Below are 16,768 nucleotides of genomic sequence, written 5' to 3'. Positions count from 1 at the left end.
CAGTAGCTGGAGGCCAACGTCACCAATCGCTTGGGATGCTGGACAGGACTGATGTCTTAGAATGGAGATCTCGTCATAAGCCAGCTGGTTGCCTCAATGTTGTGGTACCGCTGGTTATTTTGACTCCTCCCCTGATGAAACTTCCAGAGAATTCTCATACACTTCTTGTGGGACAAGACTGTACTGGGTCGCTGCTGATGGTCTGAATCTCCTGCTTAAGGAGAGCAGTTAGGTGTTGGTGTACCTTCATAGATGTGACAACCTTCCACCTTCGGTCCCTTCATTGTGGAGGAGGCTCAAAGTAGAGGTACCGGCGGTGTGCCCTGGCGAGGTATTTCTTCCGCCAAGTGCACTGCCTGACCTACGACCCAAGGGGTCTTCGTTACACCCTGCAGGTGCCGCTCATCTTTTACCAGGACCTTCTCAAAGTCTGAAACATGGTCGTCTCGTGCCACAGCGCACTCAGTCAGGAGTAGGGCTGTTGTCAGGGAGCCGCAACTCAGAAATCTGCACATCCACCAGTACCATCAAATGACTGGCGGAGCAGAGGGCTGTGGCTGCCGGAGTGACCAGAATCGGGGACATGATTGATGGCGGAGTGGGCTGGATGACACCTGAGTTGGCACATCCAGCAGCAGCGAGTGTCCAGTTCATGGCAGATGCCATCTGTGACCTCAAAGTTAAACTTATTAGGCTAAACCCCTTTTCAGTTTATCAAACCTCTTCATGAAAGTTTTGTTTGCACTTCAGTCCCATGCTCCTGCTCTATGGGCACACGGTGTGGGTAGAGAGGGATAGGGAAGGATGAGGACTTCCTCATTAACACTGCTCCAGGGCTTGGCGAAACTTGCCATTAATTGGTCCAGGCAGCGAGCGATCGAGGGGGTCATCCAACCCAAATGTCTGCCCCTCTTCTGGGTTTTCATTTGCAACCAGGTGTCCCTGGAGAGGGTGCACGTGGTGTCCTTCCAAGGCATTGCAAGCCAGTGGACACCACTGGGTCTCAGTTGTTTTTCAGATCCGTTTGCTCACATTTTGGTTTGAGTATAAGTTTCAGTTGATCTATGTTTTAATTTGGACAGTGCCCCGATCAGGAGTGGCCCCTTTTGATTTGTCCCTTAATTTGTTTAATTGGTTGGACTTCAAGAGAGCTCGAGCATTCTCGTGGGTACATGTGCCATGTCTCAGATGAGTTTTATTGCAGAGCATTCTAAATAACATTGAGAAGTCTGGGCCTGAACCCTGGTGACGCCTACACAAGAGGCAAAAGCCAACAAACACCCAAAGGTTGGCTTCAGCACTTGGGATATCCCCGCAACCAAAGGGCCTGTGGTTCGGGGGAGGATATCGGAGCACAGTCCCAGAGTTTTCCCAGAAGAGGTCTGGGTCTAGGGGCTCCTGATGCGGCCGGGCATGAGTGTGCACGGCGGGATCCTCCAGCACAACTGGTTCGGTGGATGGCACTATGAGAGGAGGAGGGACACATAAGGGTGGAGGAGTCTCGAGGGATTTGAGGTCCTGGGGTGCAATCCCTTACTGATTGTCGGTCTCTCTCTAATTCCTTACACAACCAAATGGATGGTGTCGTCAATCCCCACGGCGGCAGCTCTCGTGGGGCTGGTGGCAGCCAGATGCCGGAGCATTGACGCAGGCTCACAGCGGCACCCCATGTGCAGGGAGCTGCTTACACCCTACAGACCCGGCCACTCAGGAGGTTGGGGAGGGCAGCAGTTGCGCCGCAGTTGGCCCAAGGTGGCCAGGCGTCACTGGCAACATGTGTCATAGGAGGCTCGATCTCAACAAGGAGACTATGCAGCACCTGTGTCATGGCCTTGCAGGCTTGGCACCCTGTGGAGTAGGACAACACCCATTCCCAGTGGTCATGAAGGTCACCACAGCTCTGCACGTTTATGCAACAGGTTAATTCCAGGACTCAAGCAGGGACCTGTGCGGCATTTCCCAAGCTATAGCCCACAAGTGCATCCACAATGACACTGGTGCCTGGTATGTCCAGGCGGCTGACTATATTAACTTTGAGCTGTACCAAGCCCATCACGATGCCTGGGCAGCAGAATTCTCCATCGCCAGAAATGCACCAGGTCCAAGGGGTAACTGATGGCATGCATGTCACCTTGAGCACACCGGGGCATGTGAGTGCCCTTCATTAACAGGAAGGGGTTCCATTCCCCGAATGTTAACTTGTGGGCGACCACCACCTCCTGCATGTGTGTGTACGCTTCCCAGGGAGCGTGCAGGACAGCTACACCCTGAGACATTTGGAGATCTCCGCTGTCTTCAGAGAACCACCTCAGAATGAAAGGGTTGACTCCTTGGGAATGAGGTACATACCGAGGTCCTGAATGATGCCAGTGTAGAGGCTGGGGACCGATGCAGAGACCCGATATACCATTGTGTGGTGCATTGAACTGCTTAAAATGTGGTTTGGATGCCTGGACCGCTCTGGTGGTGCACTACTGTACCCCCAGAGTCACCCGCTTTGTGGTGACCTGCTGTGTCCTCCACAACCTGGCACACCAGCGGGGTGACATGCTGGAGAAGAGACATGCAACCTCATGTGAGAAAGAGCTGGAGGACCAGTGGGGAGAGCCAGAGTAAGGAGGGTAAGCAGCGGCGAGGGTCCAGCATGCACCAGGGCCAGGAAGGCCCTCATCCTCGCCTATTTCTCATAGGGTGAGGCTTTGTCCGTCAGCTCATTCTTCTCTTACCTCCTCTAAATCGCTCCTTCTCCCACCCCCATTACACACAGACAGACACCGCTCCCGGCTACCCTGTTCCATTCTCCCAGCTCTGTGTAACATCATTCCAGGGTGATGGGACCTTGTCAGCACTGGCAGTGGGTCAATATATAAGGCAGGTGAGTGATGATAACTCGCTGAGAGGAAAGCACTGGTGCTCCTCAGCTTTATGCCAAAATCTGACTCCTGTCTTCTGCACACACGTTACCTGGACGTGGTCTACATTGGGGGCTTTTGCTTTGTGACCACTGTGCCAGGGAGGTGAAGTTTATAAGCAACTCCCCCTTGTTAGTGGGGAGCTGTTGGCACGGTTGAGGCGAAGACAGCCAGTTCCACCCTGAAGCTCATGGGGATCATTTCCAGCAGTAAGTGCCATTAAACATGGGCCGTGGTCTCACCAGCCTGGTCATCGGGAAGCACCTGTGAAGTCATGCCCAATACGATATTTAGTAATTTTCCAATTAAATCGCGCACTAAATGACAAAAAGGGTGATTGAGCAAGGAAAAATAAGGTAGCAATGGGACAAGTAAAGAAACCAAGATCGGTCTTGAGGTTAGGTCTGGAAAAAAATGCAAGGAAGTGTTTGGTATGAAATTGTTGAATTCACTGAAGGCTGCAAAATGCTCAATTAAAAGATAAGGTGCAATTCCTGGAGCTTATGTTGAGCTCCATTGGAACAGTGTAGAGGGTTGAGAACTGAGAGCTCAAGAGTTGAAATGGGGCTGCTTCTTTTGAACAGAGGCTGCACCCGACTCCATCTAGCACCACAACTTTGCATGACTGCACTTGTTCAACATTGAACAACTTATTCTTTGACTTATATGCACTTCCCCCAACTAATGTGTTGGAACCCTGTCGGTCCAGCTCTGCATGTTTTTTCTGGTAAGTGTGAAACATTATTTGTTCCAGTCTTACTCAGGTCTCCTCCCAAAACTAAGGAGGTGTCCCAGCTTGCGCAGTTCTTCAGCACCTTGCACAACTCCTCAATCATGAACATGCAACCCTTACCAACTCAGGAGGAAGAGGGGATGATATAGAGCAGGAGAAAAAAAAGTCATCGGAGACATCAGCCACGAGACGGTTGGCTCTGATTCTGGAGCTGGCCATCACTACCAGACTGAAAAGAATAGGCTTAAAACTCTGCAAAAGCCCTCTGCACAAGTTGGACCCAAAGTCTATGACTACGTGATCGTAGGCTCTAGCAATGTACCTAGTATTTCGATATGCATACCCATCACCATTTTTTGTATGCTACCCCATTGATGTTCACTGCAGCAGAGTTCACGTTTGACCACTCAAGGTATCTTATCCTTTCCATATACCTCTCCACTGGCTGATTTCAGCATGTGCATGGCAAGTAACTCACCATGTGTAGTCTCCACTTCGATACTATTCTATAAGTACACATGGTGCCAGTACCTGAGCTGGACATTGTGAATGTTAGAGCGAGTGATGCTGCTTCTTCTTCCTCAGTGTCTTGCTCCTCTGCCAGCTCTTGCTCTCCCAGCATTGTCTGTCTAAATGGCTTTTCTTGTGTATCTGAAAGGCATGATGGTGGCTTGTGTGCAGGGAAATGTGGGGGGGGGGGGGGGGGGGGGTGGGAAGCAAAACGTGCTTACTTACACAAATACCCTCTGCAGCTTGTAGATCTAGGGGCCGGAATGTGGCGACTAGGGGCTTTTCACAGTAACTTCATTTGAAGCCTACTTGTGATAATAAGCGATTTTCATTTCATTTCATCAGGGAGATTGTATTATCTATTTTAGTTGCTAATGCTATTTTTAATATTAAAACGGTACTGCAGGCAACATTTTTTAAAATAAAGCACTTTTCACCTTCACAGCCAAACATCTGATTTTATAATAAAATCAGAAAATTCTCAATAAACTCAGCAGGTCTGGCAGCATCAGAGGAAAGAGAAACAAGAGTTCTGAATCCATTTGACTTCTTCAGGCTGTGAATAACTTTTTCTCTCCATAATCTCCAGGAGGTTCCTCCTCAGTGAATATAAACAACAGTAAGTAGGTTTGAGGAATTGAAGTAAGCTGTGATGGTCGGGGAGGTGAGCATTTATTCGTTCTTTGGGCTCTCGCGTCAATTCACTGCTTCAACCGCCACCATTTTAAAATGCATCGCGAGGGGAGGGGCGGGGGGGGGGGGGGGCAAGTTAGAGACCGCCCCCGAAAGCCAGCCCGGCCGACTTCCAAGGCGAGCTCGGCCGGTGGGGAGCCAGGGGCCGGCCGATTCCGAAAGCGGGAGGGAAGAGGGCGCACTTACCTGCACTCGGAAAAAGCGGCGAAATTTCCACTCCATTCCTCAGCCGGGTGCCTCTGCAGCAGGAGTGTCTGCGCATGCGCGAGCGCGAGGGCGCGCGCTCGCGCGGCTTGCCACGCCCCCTTATGACGCGTCCAGTCTGGGACCGCCCATTGAGGGCAGGCATTTCAACTGCAAATTGATTTGGAAGGCAACACGCTTTTATTTGGAGCCATAGATGTTTACAGCATGGAAACAGGCTCTCTGGCCCAGCTTGTCCATGCCACCCAGTTTCTATCATTAAACTAGTCCCACTTGCCTTCATTTGGCCCATATCCCTCTATATCCACACTGCCCATGTGTTAAAATCATACCCGCCTCTACCACTGGCAGCCCGTTCCAGATGCTCACCACCCTCTGAAGAAATGTCCCCTCTGGTCTCTTGTATCTCTCCCCTCTCACCTTCAACCTATGCGCTCTAGTTCTAGACTCCTCTACCCTTGGGAAAAGATGTTGACTATCTACCTTATCTATTCTCATTATGTTTTGAGCAATGTTTGAAAACGCATGCAGAAGTTTTTTTATGTAGCAGGTTTTTTTTTGCTCTTTTACACAGCCATTGCTGATGTTATTGGTTCTTTTAAAATACTTTTGAAATGTTATTCTTTATGATTAAAGGTGATTATTTGATTTGCATTCATAGAATCATAGAATCACTGCAGTGCAGAACAAAGCTATTCAGAGTTGGATTTGTATTTGTTCATTGTCACGTGTACCGAGGTACAATGAAAAGTATTGTTCTGCGTACAGCTCAGACAGATCATTCGATACATGAACAAAAACATAGGGCAAGCTTTGACCCATCGAGTCTGCACCTGCGCACCGAAAAAGCACCTATCCAGGCCCATCACCCCCCACCCCCTGCCCGCCCCGCCCTATCCCCGTAATCCCACCTAACCTCTGGGCACTAAGGGGCAATTTAGCATGGCCAATCCACTAAGCTCCACATCTTTGGACTGTGGAAGGAAACCGGAGCACCTGAAGTAAATGGTGGTGTGGTTAGCACTGCTGCCTCACAACTCCAGGGAGGGTTCAATTCTGACCTTGGGTGAATTTGTGGAGTTTGCTCTTTCTCCCCATGTCTATGTGGGCTTCCTCCAGGTGCTCTGGTTTTCTCCCACAGTCCAAAGATGAGCGAGTTAGGTGGATTGGCCATGCTGAATTGCACCTTAGTGTAAAGGGATATACAGGTTAGGTACCGGGGATGCTGCCTGGTTTGCAGGATAGGTCTTATGAGGAAAGGTTGAGGGAGCTAGGGCTTTTCTCTTTGGAGCGGAGGAGGATGAGTGGCGACTTAATAGAGGTTTATAAGATAATGGGGGGGATAGATAGAATGGACGTTCAGAGACTATTTCCTCGGGTGGATGTAGCTGTTAGAAGGGGGCATAACTATAAGATTCAGGGTGGGAGATATAGGAGGGATGTCCGAGGTAGGATCATTACTCAGAGAGTGGTTAGGGTGTGGATTGGACTGCCTGCTGTGATCGTGGAGTTGGACACTTTAGGAACTTTCAAGCGGTTATTGGACAGGCACATGGAGCACACCAGAATGACAGGGAGTGGGATAGCTTGATCTTGGTTTCGGACAATGCTCGGCACAACATCGAGGGCCGAAGGGCCTGTTCTGTGCTGTACGGTTCTATGTTCTATGAGTGGGCTAAGGTGGGCTCTTTTGGAATGTTGGTTCAGACTCTATGGGCCAAATGGCCTCCTTCTGTACTATAGGAATTCTACGGTTCTATGCCAGGAAACCCATGCAGGTACGGGGAGAATGTTTAAAACGCCACACAGTCACCCAACGTCCCTGGTGTTCTGAGGCAGCAGTGCTAACCAGTGTGCCACCATGTTACCATCGTGTTTTTATGTTTCTGCCTTGTTTACTTCGATTATCTTATTCCTTTATAATTAACATTTAGTAAGGATATGGGGTGTCCATAGCGAGTAAAATTAAAAAATATTTATTTACACAGTTAGGATATACACAAGGCCCGGTTAAACCTCAATGGGTAATCTCTCTCTTACCACACTGGCCGACGTTTCATGCAAATACGGGTAAGCTACCGTGCCCCGAGCGGGGGAACTTGTACTCCACCAAGATCATGAAGGACGATGAGGAGGAGAAGACGACAAAACTGAAGAAGTCGAAGAAGAAACAGTCGGGGCAGCAGGACAACAAAGGCACTTCAGCTCTGTTTGGTTTCTGTTGAGCTGATGAGCAGGATCAGTTGTCATATATCTCACCGGGAAATTATTTCTCCAGCAGGAACATCTGGGCAGACGATCATCTGCGGCGAAGCCATGATGTCAGCATCAGAACATCTGAGGTCTGTGTCTCCATTTCGAAGTCTGAGGTCAGAACGCATGGCATATTGGTGCTGTGATAAACCATTGGAGTTACAGCAGGTTGCACAAGTAATGGAACCGGAGAATCCAAAGCAGGCTTCTTTCGGTGCTCTTTACGAAGGATTATCCGTCAGGGGCGGATATAATCCAACTGCATTAGTAGGCCACAAACACCAATTTGGTAAGAGACAGGTCCTGTTTGACGGACGACAATCCCAGAGAGCCAGCGAGCGCTGTCGTTGGAGTTACGAATTAACACGGCCCCATAAAGGGGCGAAGCATCGAAGGGGCCAACGTTGGGTCAGACAGCGCCTTTGTAATTCTTGGCTACGGAGCACTTTTGTGCCTATGTCTCCGAGGCCTATGACCCATTAACAACTTTGAGGGGATTACAGCGCGAGGCATGTTCCTGTATGAAAACAGGGTTCTTGCCAGTGGAGTATCCATCGAGCCAGAGGTCTGCTTCTTTAGCCCCCGTTTAACCGTCTGTGGCCATCTCATTCAAACCATTCGATGCCAGGAGATAAGGAGCAGAGAGGACATGGCAAATCCCATTGCCATTTGCAAAAGTAGCAAACTCTTTGCTCGTAAACGATTATCAGTGTCGAGCTCCTCAGGCTTTCTATGGTCGCTTGGGAAGTGATCAACGCCACCTTGTGGACCTTCAACCACCTTGAGTGGGCATCAACCAGAATAAGAAACATCGATCCCAAGAAAAGACTGGCAAAGTCAGCATGAAGGATGGCCTGGCCATTCCCAAGGGCATGGGGCACTGCTGTGGGAACCTCTAGTGCTCCTGACAGACAGGATATTGCTGGGCTAACATCTTGATACCTGCATCCAAGCTCAGCCACCAGATGTAGCCTCCGGCCAGCATCTTCATCTTGGACACTCCGGGATGTCCAGCTTGTAGATGCTTCAAAACCAGAGCCTGCCATTTTGCCGGGACGATGACCCTTGTGCTCCACAGGAGAATACCATCCTCCATGGTCAGTTCCAACAACTTGGAAGAGAAGGCCTTAATTCCCCTGGTAGTTGTCGCTGTGCAACACCAGATGACGCACTTTGGCCAGCCAGGGTCAGTCTGCATCTAAACACGGGCACAAGAGGCCATGAAATTAAGGACTCTGTCCGCTGTGGGTCGGTCCGCTGACATGACTGGCAGGGGAAGATGACTCAATGCGTCCACAGACACTATTTGTGACCCTGGGCAGTGCTTATGCGGGCAGTCATATACAGCTAATAATAATAATCTTTATTTGTGTCACAAGTAGGCTGACATAACACTGCAATGAAGTTACTGTGAAAATCAACTAGTCGACACACTCCAGCGCCTGTTCGGGTACACTGAGGCAGAATTCAGATTGTCCAATTCACCTAACAAAGCAAGTCTTTTGGGACACGTGGGAGGAAACCGGAGCAACCGGAAGAAACCCACGCAGACACGGGGAGAACATGCAGACTCCACACAGACAGTGAACCAAGCCGGGAATCGAACCTGGGACACTGGCGTTGTGAAGCAACAGTGCTAACCACTGTGCTACCAAAGCCAACGCTGGATCCACTCGGATACTGTTGGTAGGACCGCCGTGTCTTTGCGAAGGATGCTGAGCAGCGGTTATGGTCAGTTACGATGACAAACTGGTGGCCATAGACGTACTGATGGAAGCGTTTCATGCCAAAAATGACTGTCAAGCCTTCTTTTTCAATGTGTAGTTTCGTTCGGCTGCCGTCAGCGTCTGGGAGGCAAAAGCAATCGGATAGTCATGGCCGCCACCCACCCACATACAAGGAATTCACCGAGTCGAAATGGGTCAACATCCCCGAAGAGGATAATTGCCGCTTCACCTTCTTATAGACTGCCACCTGGGCCTCACGCCAAACCCCAGGCCAGCGTTTATTTCAAAGAACAAACAAAGAACAAAGAAATGTACAGCACAGGAACAGGCCCTTCGGCCCTCCAAGCCTGTGCCGACCATGCTGCCCGACTAAACTACAATCTTCTACACTTCCTGGGTCCGTATCCCTCTATTCCCATCCTATTCATGTATTTGTCAAGATGCCCCTTAAATGTCACTATCGTCCCTGCTTCCACCACCTCCTCCGGTAGCGAGTTCTAGGCACCCACTACCCTCTGTGTAAAAAACTTGCCTCGTACATCTATTCTAAACCTTGCCCCTCTCACCTTAAACCTATGCCCCCTAGTAATTGACCCCTCTACCCCGGGGAAAAGCCTCTGACTATCCACTCTGTCTATGCCCCTCATAATTTTGTAGACCTCTATCAGGTCGCCCCTCAACCTCCTTCGTTCCAGTGAGAACAAACCGAGTTTATTCAACCGCTCCTCATAGCTAATGCCCCCCATACCAGGCAACATTCTGGTAAATCTCTTCTGCACCCTCTCTAAAGCCTCCACATCCTTCTGGTAGTGTGGCGACCAGAATTGAACACTATACTCCAATACTTTCAAAGCAAGTGGATGGGGGCTAGACACTAGCCAGGTTCAGAATAAACTGCCCATAGTAATTTATCCACCCCTACAAGGAACGGAACTTTGTGGTGTCACGTGGGGCGGGGTCATCTTTATCGCTTGCAACGTTTCCGTGACCAGTTGTAGTCCATCGCGATCAACCCGGTAGCCCAAATATACCACCTCTTTTGCGTGAAAGATGCATTTCACCCAGCATTGGCAAACTCCATATTCCAAAATCCACTTTAGCACCACCTCGAGGTTCTGTAGATGCTTCTTCTCCATGGCTCTAGTGCTCAAAACATCATCTAAATAGAGAGCAACTGGCAACAAACCTCGCAAGATGCCATCCACCATGCACTGAAACACTGCACATGCTGAGGACACACCAAATGGAAGACAGGTGTATTCCTACAGTCACTTGTGTCTATTGATAGTCACATATTTCCACAAGGCCTTATCCAATTTAACCTGCAAATATGCATTGCTCGTGTCAAATTTTGTGAACATAGAACCACCAGCCAACGTAGCGTAAATATCCTCTATCCTGGACAGCGGGTAACATTCTAAGCAGGAAGATGTGTTCACCATAAACTTATAATCGCAACAAAGGCGGTCCGTTTGATCCGGTTTCATCTCCGGGATCATCGGCAACTGCCCAGTCGGTGAAGCGTACCGATTGGATGATTTCCAAACTTTCAAACCACCGAAGTGCGGTCTCAGCCTTCCCGACGATGCCATAAAAGACTAGACGGACACAAAAATATCAGGGATGGGCTGCCGGGACTACCTCGATTTTAGCCACGGATCCCTTAATTATACAGAGGCCCTGCTGGAAAATCTCTGCGAACTTGCTCAGCACTGTATATAAACCACCCATCGGCACCTGAAGAATATGTTTGCAATCGATTTTCAAGTGGTGCAGCCAATCATGGCCCAACAAGCTAAATCCATCTCCTTGCACAATGATGAGGGGAAGGCAAAGGGACTGACGCCGATAGACCATGGAGCGAGTGTGGACTTCACTAAAGTCAAACGTTCTCCTGTATACGTGGCTAGCTGATCTGCTGTGTCTGCCAAAAACAAGGTACTCACTCCCTGCTGGGCTGATCAAAAGTGTGCTGTGCCACCACAGTGACCTGCATCAGAACATGGATCGGGGCTACACTGGGTGCCGACAAATAAGTTAGTTGCACCTTGGCCTCATCCTTAGCCTCTTCTATGTCATCCAGATATAAAGCCCTACCTCAGGGCCGACGCCTATCGCAATAGAGCTGACTGGGGCACTGGCCCTCTTGCTGCTGGCGATTATGTCTGGGCTGGCATCCACAAGTTGCACACAGACTGGAGTCCCATCAGTCGAGTCTGGGGCCAGTGCGCAGCGTGGCAGTCAGCTCTTTGGCCAAAGACCCAAATTGCCACGGCGCTCTAACCAAGCCACAGGGGAACCATGTGAGGGCTGACACCGGATGACATTCACCTCCATTCCCTGTATCTCTTGAACTCCCATTTCGGCGCTGTCTTAGGAAAGGGAGATTTGCAGCGCCTGCCGAAATGTTAGCCCTCACCCGGAACGTTTTTTTGTGTATCCATGTTGTACACCCCGCAGATCAAGCGGTCGCGGAGCATGTCAGCCAATACTGTGCTGTACTCACAAAATTTGGTGATTTTCCAAAGTCTAGAAACGACCTTGGTATCGTACTTCCTGGTGGATCTCTCCGCTGTATTGAAGGTGTTCCGCTGAACGATGATTGACAGGGTTGGGTTGAAATGTTGTGGTGAGTTGGTCAAATGGTACCGTATCCAGCAGCGAGACTCCGGATCACCCTGAACATGTGCGCTTTACAGGCCTTCAGCATAATAACAGTCTCGCGCTCATCCTCTATGATATTGTTGGCACTGTAAAAGTATCGCATTCACTTTGTGTACTGGTTTCAATCCTCAACACCGGTGTTGAAAGCATCTAACTAACCAAACAGAGACATGACAAATCAACTAACTCCGTACCTTAGTCCAAAGATGTGTGGGGAGGTGGCTCAGCTGGATAGATTGCACGTTGACAGCATTAATTTTACCCTCGTCGCCAGTTTAGTAAGGATGCTGGGAATGCACAGCAAGTAAAATAAAGAATATTTATTTACACAACTACTACATACACAAGGCCTGGTTAAATGTCACCAGGTAATCGCTTTGTGGTCGGTACCACACAGGCCGAGCTTTTATACAAATACAGGTTAGCTACCCTGCCCCGAGTGGGGGAGCTCATACTCTATCAGGAGCATGGGGAAAACAAGCATCGCCCTCCATAGCCCCGTGCTGGTTACTAAAGATCTCACAATGTTGTGTTCTAATGTTTCAGTAAGACATTTGTAGAAGCTTGTAAAGTTTGATGTAAAACATTTATGAACAAAAATCAATAAGTGAATCGATGGTTAAGGGGATAAAACTGGAAAGTGAAGTTGAAGACTAACATAGTTAAATAAATACACAGAAAATAGAAGTAGGAGGAGGCCATTCAACCCTTCAAGCATGCTCCGTCATTCATTATGATCATGGCTGATCATCAAGTTCACTACACTGATCCCGCCTTCCCCCATACCCCTTGATCCCTTTAGCCCCAAGAACTATCTGATTCTTTCTTAAAATCACACATTTTGGCCTCAGCTGCTTTCTGTGGTAATTAATTCCACAGATTCACCACTCTGGGTGAAATTTCTCCTTGCCTCAGTCCTAAAAGGCTTACCCCTTTATCCTCAAACTATGACGTCTAGTTCTGTACTCCCTCAAAATCGGGAACATTCTTTTAGAATCTACCCTATCTAATCATGTTGGAATTTTATAAGTTTCTATCTTATAAACTCCAATTAATATAATCCTAACCGATTTAATCTCTCTCATATGACAGTTCAGCCATCCCAGGAATCAGTTTGGTAAACCTTTGCTGCACTTCCTCCATGACAAGAACATCCTTCCTCAAATAAGGACACCAAAACAGCACACTACACTCCACAGGGCGTCACCAGTGCCCTCTAGAATTGCAGGAAAACATCCCTATTCCTAAACTCAAATCCTCTCGTTATTAAGGCTGACATACCATTTGCCTCCTTTACTGCTGTAGCTGTACGCTTATTTCGGTGACTAATGCACAAGGACACCAAGGTCTCACTGAGTATCCACCTCTCTCAATTTACACCCATTCAAATAATAATGTCTTCTTATTTTTGCTACCGAAACGGATAACCTCACATTTATACACATTATACTGCATCTGCCATGCCCACTCACTCAGCCTATCCAAATTCACTGAAGCATCTCTGCATCCTCCTCACAGCTCATTCTTCCACCCAACTTTGTATCATCTGCAAATTTGGAGATGATACATTTAGTTCCCTCGTCTGAATCATTGATCTATAATGTGAATGGTTGGGGTCCTAGCACAGATCCCTACGATGTCCAACTAGTCACTGACTGCCAATCAGTAAAAGATCCATTTATTCCAACTTTTTGCTTCTTGTCTGCTAACCAGCTTTCTAACCATCACAGGACGCTCCCTGTAATCCCACATGCTTTAGGTTTAGATGGTAATCTGCTATGTGAGACCTTGTCAAAAGCCTTCTGAAAGTCTGAATAAACCACAACCACCGTTTCTCCCTGGTCAACTCCATTAGTTACATCTTCAAAGAATTCCGGTAGATTTGACACAAGCATGATTTCTCTTTTGTAACTCCATGCCGACTTTGTCTGATTATATCACTGCTCCCTCACAGACTCGCTCTTTAATCTCCTCGCGGCTCTCACATTGCTCGCTCTTCTGCTCGTTCTTTAATCCTCTCACACCGCTGCCTCTCAAATCTACCAAATCAGTAACATTGAATGGTGGAGCAGACTCGAAAGGTCAAATGACTTACCTCTGATCCTATGTTGAATGGTCTTATTGAGAGGGAGGGTGAGAAGATGAAAGATTGAGTCTGGGAGGAAGCAGTGTGAGAGTGGAAATAAGACTAAGGAGTGAATCTGAGAGGGATCAATCCGAAAACGCTAAGAGGATAAAAGGGTGAGCCTGAGAAGGAGCAGTGTGAGAGTGGAGAGAGGATCAAACAGTGAGTCTGAGAACGGGCAGTCTGAGAGCGGAGAGAGGATTAAAGGCCGAGTCTGAGAGGGAGCAGTCTGAGAGCGGAGAGAGGATTAAAGAATGAGTCTGAGAGGGAGCAGTGTGAGAATAGAGAGAAATTTATAGAGCGAGTCTGAGAGTGAGTAGTGTGAGAATGGGGTGAGGATTAAATAACAAGTCCGAGGAAGCAGTGTGAGAGCTTTGAGAGGATTAAGGTGCAAATCTGAGAGTGAACTGTGAGAGCAGTGAAAAGATTAAGGAGCGAATCTGAGAGTGAGCAGTGAGAGGGAGCAGTGTGAGAGCAGTGAGAGGGAGCAGTGTGAGAGAAGTGAGAGGGTGCAGTGTGAGAACAGTGAGAAGGAGCAGTGTGAGAGCAGCGAGAGGTTTAAAGTGCATGATTGAGATGGAGCAGTGTGAGATCAAAGAGAGTGTTTAAGAGTGAGTCAGACTGGGAGCAGTTTGTGAGCGGAGAGGATTAAAGAGCGAATCTTAGATGGAGTCTTGTGTGAGCACAGTGAAGATTAAAGAGTGATATTGAGAGAAAGCAATGTGAGAGCAGAGAAAGAATTAAAGATCAATGGGAGCGAAAAGTAGGAGAGACATATACTAGGTTCCCATTCTCAAGTCCAAGTCCAAGGAGTGCAGGTTAGGTGGATTGGCCATGCAAAATTGCCTCTTAGTGCTAAAGATGTGCAGGTTACGGGGATAGGGCCTCAGGAGTGGGCCTAGGTAGGGTGCTCTTTCTGAGGGTTGGTGCAGAATTGATGGGCTAAATGGCCATCTGCACTGTAGGGATTCTATGATTAACATTGAGGCAACTTCCTTAAAAACAGGAGGTTTTGTTAAATGAACAAACCACTGAGTTTAGGAATAAATCAATTTTTAATGGAGATGGTTAGAAAATTAATTCTTATCTTTTAGTCCAATGTTCACTCAATATTTCATTAAACAACAAACCAGATAGTAACTGACAGTAAGTTAATTTAATGCATGCCAAAGTATTATCGGCACAATGGCACTATTGTCGCCAGTAACTGGAGGTTTCACTTGTTCTACATCAATCAATGGGCTTGTTGTTTGCCTTTGATTTTTGACATTCTCCAGTCCGAAAACAATGATTTAGTAATCAATCAAAACCAAGGAACCAACAGGAAATAATTCCTCAGCCGGTCCTGTATCCTTATACATCATACAGGTAACCTAATAATTTTTTAAGCGTTTCAATTGAGGTTTCCAATTCCCTGGTACGTAAAGTTACTTCCTTTTAAAAATGCAAGAGGATGAATTCACACAATCGGCCCCTTGTTCTCAGGTATGCTTCATCAAGTGGACTGAAATGTGTGACAGCCTCAGGTCACAGTAATGTAAAGATCTGCATTCCGATGGGTTTAATTGTTTTCTGCATTTCAATGGCAACAACATACCAACACTCTTGGGCCCCAAGGAACTACAACAAAAAAAACAAGTTGCATATGGTTCACCTTCTGCCATTCATGTAGTCAAAGCTACACAATAATAGAGCTAATAGGCGGCACGGTGGCGCAAAGCTGCCTCACGGCGCCGAAGACCCAGGTTCGATCCCGGTCCCAGGTCACTGTCCATGTGGAGTTTGCACATTCTCCCTGTGTCTGTATGGGTTTCACCCCCACAACCCAAAGATGTGCAGGGTAGGTGGATTGGCCATGCTAAATTGCTTCTTAATTGGAAAAAAATAATTGGGTATTCTAAATTTTAAAATAGAGCTGATAAAAACAAAAATTGCTGGATAAGCTCAGCAGGTCTGGCAACATCTGTAGGGATAGAAACAGAGTTAATGGGCTGGAATCTCCGTCGTCGGGATGCTCTGTTTTGCTGGCAGCCCGGGGGTTTCCCGATGGCGTGGGGCTGACCCACAATGGGAAACGCCATTGACCAGCCGGTGAAACGGAGAATCCCGATGGCGTGCTGAACCAGAAATCTGAAGCAGCGGGACGGAGAAACTCAGCCAATGTTTCACGTCCATGGGGTGGCACGGTGGCGCAGTGGTTAGCACTGCTGACGACCCGGGTTCGATCTCGGCCCTGGTAATTGTCTGTTGGGAGTTTGCACATTCTCCCCACAACCCAAAGATGTGCAGTGCAGGTGGATTGGCCACGCTAAATTGCCCCTTAATTGGAAAAAAAAAATTGGGTACTCTAAATTTAAATATATATATATATAAATGTTTTGCGTGCATGTGACTGTTCTTCAGAGCTGAGTCCCAGTGCATTACCCAAATTCCCTGGATTACTAGTCCAGTGACAATGCCACTATGCCACCAGCTCCCCACTGACATCATTGTCATCAGTTGCCCCAAACCACAGTGTTCAAATATTTGTGCTTGACAACATCACTTACGCATTCGGACACCAAAAGCGATCACAGAGTTTATTTTCCATATTTCCGAGTTTCGGTAGCTTCAAACATCCTAAACCTGAACTAACTTCAGAAAAAGCATTTTGTTTTTAACATATATTTTAATAAGCTAGCTTTATGTTTTTCTTCATAACCAATAAGTAATGCAGCACAAACTCTGATCTTCCCAACCCCCTAGATTGCAGCAGTTTCCCCCCCCCACCATACCCTAACTGCAGCAATTTCCACCCCCCACCCCAGTCCCCGGAGCAATTTTCCTCCACTACCAAACACCCCAGATTTCAGGAATTCTCCTCCCCTCTCTCTCCCCCCATTCTGTCTCTCTCCTGCTTGCCCTCCCAACAGAACAGCTCAGGTTTCATGGCTGGCTGGGGCTGGAA

General features: G+C 48.0%; 1 protein-coding gene across 1 annotated transcript in view; it reads right to left on the bottom strand.

Moving 5' to 3' along the window:
- Nucleotides 1-5,129, bottom strand: part of LOC140420930 (sodium- and chloride-dependent neutral and basic amino acid transporter B(0+)-like) — a 242,665-nt gene extending 237,536 nt beyond the window's left edge. The window contains exon 1 of the mRNA XM_072505092.1: nucleotides 5,035-5,129. Coding sequence (XP_072361193.1) covers nucleotides 5,035-5,070 — 36 coding nt within the window. The 5' untranslated portion in view covers nucleotides 5,071-5,129. The remainder of the gene's footprint in view (nucleotides 1-5,034) is intronic.
- Nucleotides 5,130-16,768: the final 11,639 nt, after the last annotated feature.

The sequence above is a fragment of the Scyliorhinus torazame genome, chromosome 5 (genome assembly GCF_047496885.1).
Source record: "Scyliorhinus torazame isolate Kashiwa2021f chromosome 5, sScyTor2.1, whole genome shotgun sequence".
Lineage (NCBI taxonomy): Eukaryota > Metazoa > Chordata > Chondrichthyes > Carcharhiniformes > Scyliorhinidae > Scyliorhinus > Scyliorhinus torazame.
Note: the sequence above shows the minus strand (reverse complement) of the source record. Positions and strands in the feature narration are given on the sequence as shown.